This window comes from Temnothorax americanus, unplaced genomic scaffold (assembly GCF_048541705.1).
Source record: "Temnothorax americanus isolate GAGA-0224 unplaced genomic scaffold, ASM4854170v1 Scaffold16, whole genome shotgun sequence".
Taxonomy (NCBI): Eukaryota; Metazoa; Arthropoda; class Insecta; order Hymenoptera; family Formicidae; genus Temnothorax; species Temnothorax americanus.
This window is the reverse complement of record NW_027509297.1, coordinates 1,308,229-1,322,210: the sequence shown is the minus strand read 5'-3', so window position 1 is coordinate 1,322,210 and position 13,982 is coordinate 1,308,229. Positions and strand designations below refer to the sequence as shown.

The following is a 13,982-nucleotide window of genomic DNA, read 5'->3' as shown; positions in this document are numbered from 1 at the left end:
GATAAGATGGCCATAGTTTTTTAAAATGCAAAAAACACATTTATTTTTGTTATTTTTTAATAGTGTTTGGTATATTCCTTCGCTGAAGCTTAAAGTACGTAAAACTATCGAAATTAAAAAGAAAACCCTTAACATAAATTTTATATTATCAAAGTATTACAACATATGCGCATTGGCCATCTTATCTGACCTTTAAGGAAAAGATGGCCATAGCATTACGGAACAGTTGGCCATACATATTTTAATGTTAAAGATGCACTTAACATTTTGTAAAATAATAAAAAAAACTTATAATTTAGTTACAAATATGTATATAATTTTCTCACACATTTGGCAAACATCAATAAATGATGTACACGTTTCATGCAGCCACCGCTTGCAGCGAATGCATTAAATCCAATCTACTTTCATACAAAGACTTCTGGCAAGAGATAAACTTTCTGATTTGCGTACAGAAATATCAGGATGTCTAGACAAAAATGAATAAAGCCACTTATCCAGCTTTTTGAGTTTCATTATTGAATCTGTGTTTGATTTCAAGTTGATTATAGCAAAGTTATAAGCTAGTGTATTTCTAAAATAATCGTAATATTAATTAGAAAATTAGGCTCGTAATATGCAAAGGTAAGAAGATAATAGGTCAACGAAATGAGTTGAAGAAAAGATGTAATACTGAAATAAGGTTTATTTGTAAATATTAAGTAAAACATGTATGTGTTATGGTAATTTTAATTTAAGTTAGTGTTTAATTATATATATTTACTAATATATGATTATTTTTAATTTAATATTATTTTTTGTATTTACTTAATGTACTTGTGAGAGAAAGATTAATAATATTAGATTAATAATAAGTAAAGTCGAAAAAAAGACGTTAATTTTTACTTAATATTTACAAGTAAATTTTATTTCAATATTATATCTTTTCTTTAGCTCGTTTCTTTGGCCTATCACCTCCTTACTTTGGATAAAATAATCGAATTTAATCATAGCACAGAGTTAATAAGAATTATTTAAGATTAACACTTTCCTGATGCGTTGTACTTTCATTTCCATAAAGAAAAAATTCTGACACATAATGTATCAATATATATATTTTATGTATATATGCAATGCGCATGGCACTTATTGCTTCATTCATCACTTATGCAATATCACGGCTGTTACTGTCAGATCTTGAATCGAAGGATATCTTTTCTCACAATAACGCCCCAACACACACACACACACACACACATTGTCCTTTCCTTCACAAATCCTTAGGATCCTTCAATCTTATCGCGTCTTCCTCTCAATTCCCCTTCGGAAAGCATCGTGCATCATTTCGCATTCTTTTCTTCGTCGTCCAAGCGGATCGTATGCAGAAAGGGAACGAGCTTTTTAAAAAAGAGAGAGAAAGAGAGAGAGAGAGAGGAGAGAGAGAGAGAGATGGATAGTGTAATCGCGAAGGACTCGCGAATGGAAGCCGTTACGAATGTTTTCCGATGGCACAGTTGCTACGACCTCGCCATGAATATCTCCTCCGAAAGAAAGTACTTATGCGCGCTTTACTGCACGCGAGACGAGGCGCGTCCTGGCGTTCTTATGCAAAATCCATTTGAGAATAGAAGAGGAGAGAAAAGACATCGCGCCGCCCCGCGCGCTGCATTGCGCCGCGCTGCATTGCGCCGCACCGTGCCGCGATGAAACGTTAAACAAAAGGGACTCGCAAGCGAAACGGAAAATAAAATAGGAAATCCTATAGCCGCGATGCGGCAATTTCGGCGTTGTGACGGGAATTTACTCGCGTTACACGATGTTGTGTAGAAGCAATGTCGGCGATGCGAGAAAACCAATAGACGCGAGTATTACCCGCTCGGGTCTCCCTACGCCAATATAAAGCGAACAGATATATATATATATATATATATATATATATATACATATACAATAAATAAGTTAACTATGTCGTAATGAATTGCAAGAATACGATTTGAAAGTAACGAGAAACAAATTGAATTTTAATGGCGAAATTTTAAATATTCACAAACCGTATACGTGAGACAAATCGAAAAGCATTACGTATTCCATTTCTCGTAACGCGAAAACCATTAGAAAGAAATAATAAAACTTCTATTTTGTTATTCGCAACATTTATATTCTTTTTCCGTTCCGGTACGGCTGTACGACGACCTGAACACAAAAATTTTAAAACATTTCAGCTTTTTACATAACGATTTATGTATAAGTAACGTATAAATCTGATTTAAAAGAATTTTTAATTTAGCGTTTGACAAAGATCGTCATTTGTACTTTAACGTACGTTGCGGTTTTTATTAAAGTTCCGAACACTTTTACCAAATGCTTGTTCCAAGTTCCTTGTTCGTACCAAGTTTCCTACTTTGCCCAATTTTTCATTTAAAATTGGTGCGCCGCGTCGGCGACCGGCGTTGCGCCAGATGGCTTGATCCGATCGATATCGAAATGATTCAGTACACACATATAGGATCTCGTGTTTTATGCCCGGTGTCCACGATGCAAGAATTTGGTCTAAGTTTTGGTTTAAGCCAATGAAACTGCTGGATGCTTTTCTGTAAGAGCTGCAAGTTGATTGGCTTAAACCAAAACTTGGACCAAGTTCTTGCATCGTGGACACTACCGGGCTTTAAGCGCTTCCCTATTCCATTTATATTGTGCATGCGCGATTCGTCGCGAACGATTATGCGAAAAAGAACAGCCGGAATTCTCTCGTTAAACACAAGGAAAAACGTCATTATGATGAGAGATTAGGACGAATAGTCGCGCAGAAATAGAAAGACGAAGCGCGAGACGAATGATGCGTGTTTCCATAAAAATTTCATTTCCGTGCAGTCCTATGGGACGGTCCCCAGTGAAAAGAGCTTAGAGCGCACAAAGGCAAAGCGTTTATTAAAATTTAGTGCGCATCTCTGAACGGCGCCGATGTTGGCTCTTCGAGCGCTCGCTTCTACTCCGTTCACACCCTCGTTCATCGCATTTATGGATATCGCGACTAAATCATGACTGCACCTTTAATTATGCGTAAAACGCACTCCCTAGGTGCGCGACGGTGTCTTAACGGTATATACTGAATACTTCAAATGATGCATAAATACAGTTTTCATAAAATCTCGAGTCAATGTTTAATTCTTGACGCAAATGGTATTTTCAATTTTAAATCAAAGGGTAACATAATCGAAAGGTGATGTTTTCTACAACGGTGGTTTTTAACTCACTTTACTAAGAACTTAAAAAAGATTTTAATCTTAGAGTCGAGAAAATTAAATTTTCGCGATTTTATTAAAAAAGTGGATTATATTACAATATCAGATCACATGCTCTAATTATATTTTAATATAAAAATACACATATCTGTATTTTTTTATATTAATTGCAAATAACAATGTCATGCAACAAAAATTTTAAAAATTGTTTTAATTTATTATCTTATTGAAAAGCCAGAGCAAGTTTTCTCCGTTAAACAATCTAAAAAATTGTTTTCTTTCTTTGAGAAGTGTCAATATTACTTTATGATATCCCAAGGCGAATATATCTTCTCTCTTACGAGGATCTTTCTCGATAGAGAAGGAAAGAATACGAAATGATAGCGCGATACAATGGCACGATATTTTCCAAGATGGAGAAGCGATGAGATTGAAGATAACTGAAGATTCGAGAATAAAAGAACAACGATTTGTAAGGTTATTACGAGTAAAGATGCTAGGCATCCATTTAAAATAAGACAATAAGTTTGCAAAATTATATATATATTTAAAAACATCTTCAATTATTCTATTTCATCTTCTAACTAATAATTGTGTATGCAGTTTAACAGAAGGTACAAAATATATGACGATAAAGTTGATTAATATTAAAAGGAATGTGTTTTTATCGAAAATAACGCAACTTTCATTTATTTAGCGATGTAGATATAATATTTCGAGTTTTATGTCTCTTCATAATTTGAGATTCCATCTCCAATCAGTTTCAAAATACTCTTAATATTCTTTTTTTATATGAAGTAACTGTTTGCTTATTTAGAAAATTTTTATGACAAAACAAGGTACAAATATTATTAGTATGAGCTCATTTTGTACTTAATTTTTATGTAATATTATCTTGCACCATTTTTCATCATGCACATTTCTCCTGGTACCTCGTAATATGACCCGATATTCCGCAAATAATCCGATTGAAACTATCGACAGACTTTCCTACAGAGGATACTCTTATCATTTTACGTCCAACGGATGCTATTGAATAATCCATTTTAAAAATATCAATTTAATATCGAAAATTAAAACACGCGCCAACCGCATTCGCGCTCCCCATTTTATCTTATTGTGCTGCAACAGGCTGCGCGATATAAATTGATGGAGATTGCGTGCATCGGAAACGGAGCGGATAGGGGATAGAGTTCTAGCTTTACAACCCATCTGCAAAAGGGCGTTATGTCACGGGTACGCCGATATATCGGAAATTCCATGGATGTATATGCGATGGGGGTGATCCACGCTCGTATCGGTCACGTCGCTCTCGAAGGAAGTCGGTGACTGTAAGCCTTATAAATTATGCGGAAAGAGAATAAGCTATCGGCACACGTGTAAACTGTGCGTTACGCCGCTGCAACATTTCCGCCCGTTGGAAAGGTCTCATGGGCGCAGACCGGAAGCGGCAAAACGTTTAGCGAAGTAGCGTGCCGTACCCTTGGTTAACTATCGCGAGTCGGTAATTCTAGCAACAGTTCATAGCGGGTGGATAAATAGGTAAATGGTGCTGCGAGCATGCATAACGCAAGAGTTCATGCGCTGTAATGTCAGCCTTTGCTGTCCTATTACATTAATTCACGAACTAAATCGGCGATCTCGAATAATTTTGGATTTTAACCACCGGAAATAATATAGAAACGTAAAGTAGATCTTTTAAAAAGGGCAAAAACGTTGATAAGATTTTAATAAAATATGTCACGCAAATATAGATATAAATACTAATTTGCATGTATTACATAGATACTATATTATTCTTAGTAATACGTAAAAAGTTCTCTTTCATGATCCTATCGTGCGCAATTTTGTTAAAAATCTAGTGTTTTATACCTGCATTATTTGATGTATATGAATTAATTTGTTACGTAATGTTAGATTTTGATGTTATGTTAAATTAATCTATGAGTTACCGACTATAATTGCTATTTTATCGCGATAATAAATCTTTTTAATTGTTTTTTATAATAATTATGTCTTTAGAAGTTATATAGAAGTTTAGTGTTTACTGTATAACTTTGAATGATCCATCGGTATCGCCGCTTCCGGTTAATTCACGTATAGAAACTGAAGCTGCAAATTGCTTTTACCGATTTTACCGTGGTTGAAACTTATCGCAGCGTAAATGATTGCAATGTATTATTGTTTCACACAACATGTAATATAATTTAAGATAGATAGAATTGATTACGCGTATGCATTATATCGTAGTGATGGCCAGATGGCCAGATGATGGTAACATGACCCAACAATTTTGAATATAATTAATATATAACAGCAAATATTAAATGACCATGAAATGGAAATAATGATGGTAATTTGGTAAATGTAATTGTTACACGTTATATCTTTACACCTGTAACATTTAATTTTTGACACTTGATTGTTTTCGAGAATCGAAAAGAATATGTTGTCAAAGAATTCGAAGCTACGCTCAATAAAACGTATAATACGATAAATTTAATCGCACGAATTCATGCCGTGCATTTTGAAACCATTCGATTGACAGAAATATCAAGCGATGACAAAGGCAACGCACTTTACCTGGTATACGCGCATGTTGCTTATCGTGTTATGGATTGACAAATTATCTCTCTCTCTCTCTCTCTCTCTCTCTCTCTCTCTCTCTCTCTCTCTGGTAATTCTTATGGACGTCCAATGCAGTCCGTGAATAACATATATGCACCAAATACAAAAGCTCCGGGGAAACAAAACGGAAAAATACAACCGCGCGATCTATTCTCGCACGCGATGATCTCCATAATGAAAGAGAGGATTATTCCCGAAAGCGAATAAGGGATTTGTGTCGCTTAACGAAATCTGCATCGCGGGATTAACAAATATTTTTCTAGGGCGCGTATATATACACATAGTAGTTCGGCGCGGTGCGGCGCGGCGTAGCGCTATGTATTTTCACTGTATTCTCGGACCGCATTTACCAACCTTGCGCAATCCGACTCGGTTCTGCCTCTCGCAAAGCTCGTATATTTGCATACGCATCGTCGTTGTAGCTATACGTTTCGCGGGCTCGCGAAAAAAAAGCCCTCCAGCTTCAGTTTAGAAAACGCGCGGGCAGTCCTACTCTTTTTTCCTCGTTCGCCTTTCCAACAGCGCCTTTGCTTAGTTGACTTGCTGGCAATTGTATTTCATTGCTCTCAATTCCGGCCGCCGCAATGTTATTTTGCAAAGATGATAAACGCGTAAACGAAAAGAAAAGCACGCAGTTTTGTAATTTCCGAATGACCCGCGGAAAAATTAACGAACGCGCACAATTAGCAATTTGAATACATATTTCCGCTGGGAAATCAAAATACATGAAGTAATCCAATTTCGAACGATAAATCCATAAGGACTAATCCGTTACTGCGAATTTAATAATTAAAAAAAATAATTTAATACATTTTTAATGGCCAATATTAAACAGAGAAAAACTCTTTTTACTTGAAATATAACAGTTTACTTCGAATTAACAAAAATTAAGTAGACTGAGAGAAAAAAGTAGGTACTCTACATACATTTAAAGTGAGAAAAAAACGCGATAATTATTTGTAATGAAATTTGCATGTATATTCCAAGGGATGTTGTAACTTAAAATCAGCGAGAGCGTTTTCCTGCATTTTTGTGCGAAATCTGACCACACATGGCAACATTTACTTTCGTCGAGTATTATGGGGCAACTGCAACAAAAGGAAGAAACCGGCGAAGCAAGGAGCGTGCCTTGGAATTTCGCGGAATATATATTTCAACGCGTATAATATATTTCAGAATTATATTCACAGCGCGACGCTTACGTAATGCTATACTGCAGACTACCGGTGTATGTAGCCGTTGTATAACATTTCGCGAAACTTATATTTAAAAAGAGATGAATGTGAGAAAGAGTGAAAGGGATGAGATATTTATACGTCTATTATGGTCGTTCTACCTATGCCGGGGGTCAACCATAACTACTCGTGCCGCTTTTTTCTACAGTTTAATTTACTTCACACTACCATATATGGGCTATAATAGAAAAAAGCAATAACTGCTGCGCAACATTTTTACCTCTACGTCCTTAATGTTTTTCATTGCGTATCTTTTGTTATAAATTTAATAACGTTTTGCTCAAAAATAATAATTGATTTAACAGTTTATTTTTTTATAGAGTTTAATTTAATTTTGTATATGTATATCGTAGGTATAGAGAAAAGTTCTAATATTTTTTCTTTGTTCGCTTCCACATTTCTTAAATAATAACATTAGCAGAATGAATTTGTGACCAATTTACGTGGCATTCTTGAAAAATGAACGTACTTTATAATAACGACGATGCAACAAAAGTATCAACTTATAAATTGGCAAGCAAACTTATAAGCCGAAAAAAACTTTCATGAACTCTCATGTTGACATAAATATCTCGTTACTACGTTACGCGCGCGCGCGCTATCAGTATTTTTTTTTAATGTGATTCAGTATAAGAACTGTATTTTAATATCATATTTTAATATAAATCTACTAAAAATTTTAAATGTTACTTTTTTGCATTTTAATTTATATAATTAATTTGCATGATTTTGGAAAAATATACATATATCAAAATACCAGAAAAACCTTTTATTAAAAAAATATTAAAATGGGAAAAGAAGAAAAAGTAACGTATCTAAATATTAATAATATTTCTTTACTATATATATATATATATATATAGATTATAGATATTTAATATACAATTTTTATTTCACATAAAATTACAGACATAGAAAAAGAGTAAATATTTTATTCCGCTTTTCGTTGACCATGATGTACGAGTACCATAAAGTTATTTCGATAAAAGCTTTATATTTTAAATACATCAATATTTTATACATTATATTTGTTATAGTTTTATTTGTTTTTACTTTCCTTATTTCTTATTATTTATCTAATGTGTGAATATAAACTCAGAAATATATGTATAATATATATATCTATTACAATGTGCGTGCTCTTAATATTAAATATCCTTTACTATAAATATTATTATTAATATTGGGTTTTTATTTTCTGAAATTCTGTTTACCGAAAATCTATATATTTCTAATCATATTTTAACTAAAATACTCCCTATTGTCTTTTTATTTTACAAGCTTAAATTTTATATAATTTTTATACGCTTTACGTGCGCAATAATTATTTTACTGTTTAATTACAGCACTAAATTTTGTACCAGTAAATAATCTAACTAGTCAATAACATGTCGATAACAATAAGTTCTATTCTGTAAGCTTTATATACGCGTATAATACATTTCAATATGCAATTGGTCAGTAGACGTTTATATATATTCCAGAGTTAAACATTTGCATTAATCTCTCTCAATCCATTCATTTCAAGGCAATGGTTCTGTGAGATGTTATATTTATGTGTACCATTAACAGAACCATTACTTCAAATTAAAAGAAAAGATAATTTGTCATTCACCGGCATGATGCGCAACAGCGGAGTTGTAGCTACATTTCAATTACGTTGCTGCTGCGAAAATACAAATATGAAATCTGCATGTATTATAACAGCATTTAAAACAGATAACATTTCAAAAAATTGTTATTTTACACATCGAACTTTTTATTTGCGTATTCCTTTGGAAAAAGGATTGATAAAATAGTTATAGTTTTTGAAAAAAGTTGTTTTCAGGTTTTAATTTTTATAAAATTTTGTAAACTTTATAAAATATTATTCTTTGTCCCAAAAGATCTTACTTAAATCACTTAAATAAATGATCTAGCCAATTAATTTTACAAGTAACAAATAATGTAAACTTTATACTCCATGACGAACTCCGCCGTTATTCGGTATCTCTCAAGTCTCGTCCTTTCTCTCAGGGTTTCTCGAAGCACAAACTCAACATAACGTTCACGGAAACGCTGTTAATCATGATTGCGCGCGTATTAATTATCAGAGTACGATAATCACGCTGCATTTTGCACGACATTCCCAACATTGCCCGAACGCGACGCGCAATCCCGCGAAATACGTGAAATATATAATTAATAAATGATACATGGCTTTTCGTTATCTGAATCATTCGATCCGATGATTTGCTCTCAATTCGGAAATAGTAATAGATAATTTGTAATACTTAAACGAAAAATTTGAAACGTTTGAATTTCTATTTTAAACGACTCTAATGTTTATTTCTACCAACGTAACTTTATATAATTTCGGTTTAACTTATACTTTTTATATCTTTTCTTAGTTCTGAAAATTAGAAGACAATAAAAAGCAAGCTAAACCGAGATTAAAGTCAATCTACATTGATATAGAGATGGACATAAATTGCGCGAAACACTACTTTAATAAATCGACGTTATTAATGCCAATGCGCGTGCATAGTGCGTAATCCCGTTACGAGCTCCTAATCGTGAGAGTTAATTAATCGCAATGTCAAAGTTCGGTATCATTAATTGCTCGTGGGGAACAATTACAGAGGGTCGAGGGATAATACGCAACTCGGAGCGGCTCGCTATCACTCGAGTATCGAAAGGAGAGTGATAGCGCGGTGACCTAGCACGCTGTGTACTTCACAACACCACATACCAAAGCCACATCCAAGCTTATTCTATGTAGGTAATATTTAATGTATTGTAAAATAAATACTACACGCCGAAATATCGTGCTCTTTGCTTTCCAAATGGTGGAGAGTACCGAACTTGTGTACACACATAAAGCGTCACGCTGTACGCCGCGCGGCAGAAAAACGAGAACCGAAAACCACGCGAGTGCCGAGTGTCGCGTGTATCAACTGACTCGTCTTGTCACTGTATAAAATATTTAACAATAAAGATACGTTATACAATAAAAGTATGCCGCGTTTTTTATATTATATATTTTCTACATGTATATATTATCTAATTTAATTAACGCTTTGTGATATCTTATTCCTACAATTCCGCGTTCAATATCGCGGCATTGATGTCCTCCTTAATAGCCTATTATCCCTCAATTCCGTCGACCCTTCTATTGCTCTCCAATCCTTACAAGGGAGTGACATTCCTGAATCATCGCTGATTTCGTGTCGGCAATTGGTGACGTCGCGGCGCGTTTAAAATACAATTCTCTTGTAAACGAAGGCAGATATTCAGACCGCGCGGATACGAAAACTTGCGGCGTGCATTTTAATGAACTCGCTGTCCAATCTTGTTTTCCAGTGGCGTAAATTCCTACGGGAGGACAAAGAGAAAAGGAAGGAGCGAATAAGAGAGAGCGAGAGAGAGAGAGAGAGAGGACAAAGAAAGAGAGGGGCTCCAGGCAGCGGCGGTGGAGGCTACGACGGAGGGCGCAGGGGGAGACGGCGGGGTGAACCGGAACCGGAAATGGCTGCGAGGTGGCTGCTACTGCTGCTGGCGCTCCTCGCCGCCCACGCCGCGGCTCTTCCTGATTTCATTAGGATAGGTGAGTATCTTTCCCAGTTTCCCTCGGTGTGAAAGCCGTGACCCTGCTTTCGACCGCATTCAATGGCGTCAGTAAAATTATTATCAATGTCCCGATCGATAATATCCACGAGAAGAAAAGGTAGAGCGCGACTTTTCGAGATAATATTCGAAGATGAAGATTTGCGAATATTATAAGCAGATGAAATCTTATTTCTCAGTTAATCTCAAGTGAACTTAATGGAATATTATGATAGTTATTGAGATAGTTAATCATGCAACGATTAAAGCACGCGCCAGTTTTTTTAACGTAAAAAGACTTGGAATGATTTACTCATGTAAAATCTTGTTTTCCTAAAAAGAACTATACAAATAAATATATGTGTACGAAAATACTAATCTCTCTAACCTTTCTAACTTTATCGTTTGCTTAACATTATGTGTTATCTTTTTTATTTTTTATATTTCTTATTTTATGTGTCCATATCTTTATAATCAAGTGTTTAATTAAAACAGGTATTTAACTAAATTTGTAAAGTTTTATTAAAAAAAGCTATTTTTCGACTAATTATATCGTCTTGTGCTTTCAATCTACAATTCTTGGTTTATATACTACTATACGTAGACGTAGACAATCGCCAAATATCGTTAAATTATAGTGGCTTCGTGAAAATGTTTTTCCGGCCAAGCAAATAATTGAAATTAATGGCAACGATAAAAGGCTGCGCTACCAACGGTGCTTTATTTAATTGGCATTGATGGTAGTGCAAGTGGAACACAGGCAACGTGACGCGGATAACACGCATTTTACCGTGTGCGACGACAATTACCAAAGTTCTGGTTGCTGCGCGTCAGAGAGAAAATCACTCCAATACCAACCACGCGTGTAGTGTTGTGCATGTAGCGGATATATAAACAAGAGGTATTTCACAGTTAAATGTCGTTAACCATCTGCCTGCGGGTATATTGAAAGTAGCTGGCTATGTGAACGACAGACATGGTGATAGCACATTTCGCTTACAAGTCGCGAAAATCTGCAAAATCTCGCGGCCAGAATAACATATAAATTTACAATAAACATATAATACATTTTTTTTTAAGTTTTTTACACATAGACAGTGGCTAAGTAATAATTTTACATAATTTAAATCGAGAAAAAATTTTAAAGGTTTCCAAGTTTTTACATGTTTTGCATAGTATTTACATAAAGTATTTACATAAAAAATTGTATAATTGCTATTTATATTTTGTTACAATGAAAAAAATAAGCAAGTATTGGCCTTTTATATAACTATTAAAATATATTAGAAATTAATAATAAAATAATATAGATAATATTATTTTATGATTAGTTTATAATATAATACTAAAAAAATTTTTATATATAATACTAAAAAATATCTCGTTACTATGTTACATTTTTGTTTTTTATGTCATAGAATATTTTTATACATTTCTATTCCTATACGAGTGGCTTTAAAAATATAGTTTACAATTTTGTTGCAAAAGCTTCTGGTTGCTATTATAACATGAAAACCAGACATATTAACTTTGTGTACAGAAATTTACGCGATCGTAAAACTTTTATCCATACTTTCTAATAGAAAATAAAATTTCATCTATTTAATGGAACGTATATAGATTCTCTGTTACATCAATCGATATACATGTTATCGTTGCCTACAAACAAAATTAATAATTTTATTAACGAGTAACAAGGAAAAGTGGGCTTCGAGAATCAAACGCGGTTAGTTGTGCGTGAATTAACACTATATGTAACATTCAATTAATAATTTCCTATAAAGTATAAATTATATGTTTTGGCTCTACTTTAAGCCATGTTCAGCGGGGGGGGGGAGCGGTAATATAGATAAATTAAATAATATCCAGCTCTCCGACGAGCATAAGATGAGTATTTAAAAATTGAACGTCCAAGATAGTGTAATCTTTAAGAGAAAATACCAAAAAAATTCTGCCAATATTTACAATCTGCATAGTATTTGAACTAAAAATTTCAAATTATTTAATTTATCTATCACCAGGTCGCCGAAGATTGCTCAAAGTAGAGCTGAAACGTACAATTTAAACGTATAATTTGTAGGAAATTATTAGTTAAATTATAGCGTTAATTCACGCACGACTATAACCGTTTGGCTTTCAAAACCCACTTTTCCTTATTACTCGTTAATTTTAACATCGAGAATCTTTAGTTAATTAATTAGGTGAATAACTTTATTGTTATCAGGATCTAATGATAATATAACGTTATACCAGCCATGATATTTTTACATCTGAAAATCATTGATTTGCACACCATTGATTTATATTTTACTTGATTATAGCGCGCGCTTTGCGTGCGCCTTGTGAATGCTGTTTATTTGTTATTATTTATGCAAAAAAACATTTGTACACTCGATCAATCGACTGAATCAAGACAACTAATCACGTTCGCAATAAGAAGAAACATAAATTGTTCATAAAAGAAGCGTTTTATTTGTATATAAGTTTTTTGCAACCTTATCTTGAAAATATGATAAAACAACAACAGTTCGTACATTTCACGCACATGCGAAACCGTCACGTCGCTGTTTAACATTATGATTGCCGTTTCCTGTCGACGTTTACGACGCGCGGACATACACGCGGATGTACATACGTGATGCACCGAATGCCCGACTATACTCTGAACTTTTATCGAAACGTGAATTCATGATACACTCGATTTCCGAACGCTTTCTTTTCCGTGGTAGCGAGAGAGAAGCAAAAGTGGATCGATATACATGTCCGCGAGTTCAGGGAGATACGTGCTGTACTTGCTGCGAGTTTTGATGCATTCGTTCGTACTACATCCGTATACGCTTGTTCCGTGGCATATCACCAATGCCGTATATGGCCAATAGTTTTCTATATATAAAAGCTGGAAAAGGAAGAAATTTACCCCGAAAGAGTACGATATTATATATATAGACAGACAGAGAGGAAGAAAAAGAGAGAAAGAAGATAGAAATTCTTTTAACTTTTACATTACGCCGATTGAATTTTAAGCGTTTCGCATTTCTTAGTTTTCTAATTTTTTTCAACATCTTATTCAGTACCAGTTCAATATCCGTAACTTTCTTGCCGCGTCTTCTGTATTATTTCCATGCATCTGCTTTTTCCATTGTTATTGCTGGTCACACAATTGCATAGTCTTTCTTTTAAAGAAAATTATGTTTGCAAATTGAATAGCTGACATGGATAAGAGTATAAAAATATGTTTTCGTTTTTGATAAAAATATGCAATAGTATAATACGATATGCAAATATTTTTTAATTTGCTCTCGTGCAGTTCGCA

At 34.0% G+C, this 13,982-nt stretch overlaps 2 protein-coding genes across 7 annotated transcripts in view; one reads left to right on the top strand and one right to left on the bottom strand.

The window, feature by feature from the left end:
• The window catches only part of Notum (palmitoleoyl-protein carboxylesterase notum), a 600,456-nt gene that overhangs the window by 230,339 nt on the left and 356,135 nt on the right, over nucleotides 1–13,982 (bottom strand). The window lies entirely within an intron of this gene.
• Kair1d (Kainate-type ionotropic glutamate receptor subunit 1D) overlaps nucleotides 1–13,982 on the top strand; it is a 386,506-nt gene that overhangs the window by 243,478 nt on the left and 129,046 nt on the right. For all 6 annotated transcript variants that reach the window (XM_077402624.1, XM_077402626.1, XM_077402623.1 and 3 more), the window contains one exon: nucleotides 10,427–10,670. In XM_077402624.1, coding sequence (XP_077258750.1) covers nucleotides 10,592–10,670 — 79 coding nt within the window. In that variant the 5' untranslated portion in view covers nucleotides 10,427–10,591. The remainder of the gene's footprint in view (nucleotides 1–10,426; nucleotides 10,671–13,982) is intronic.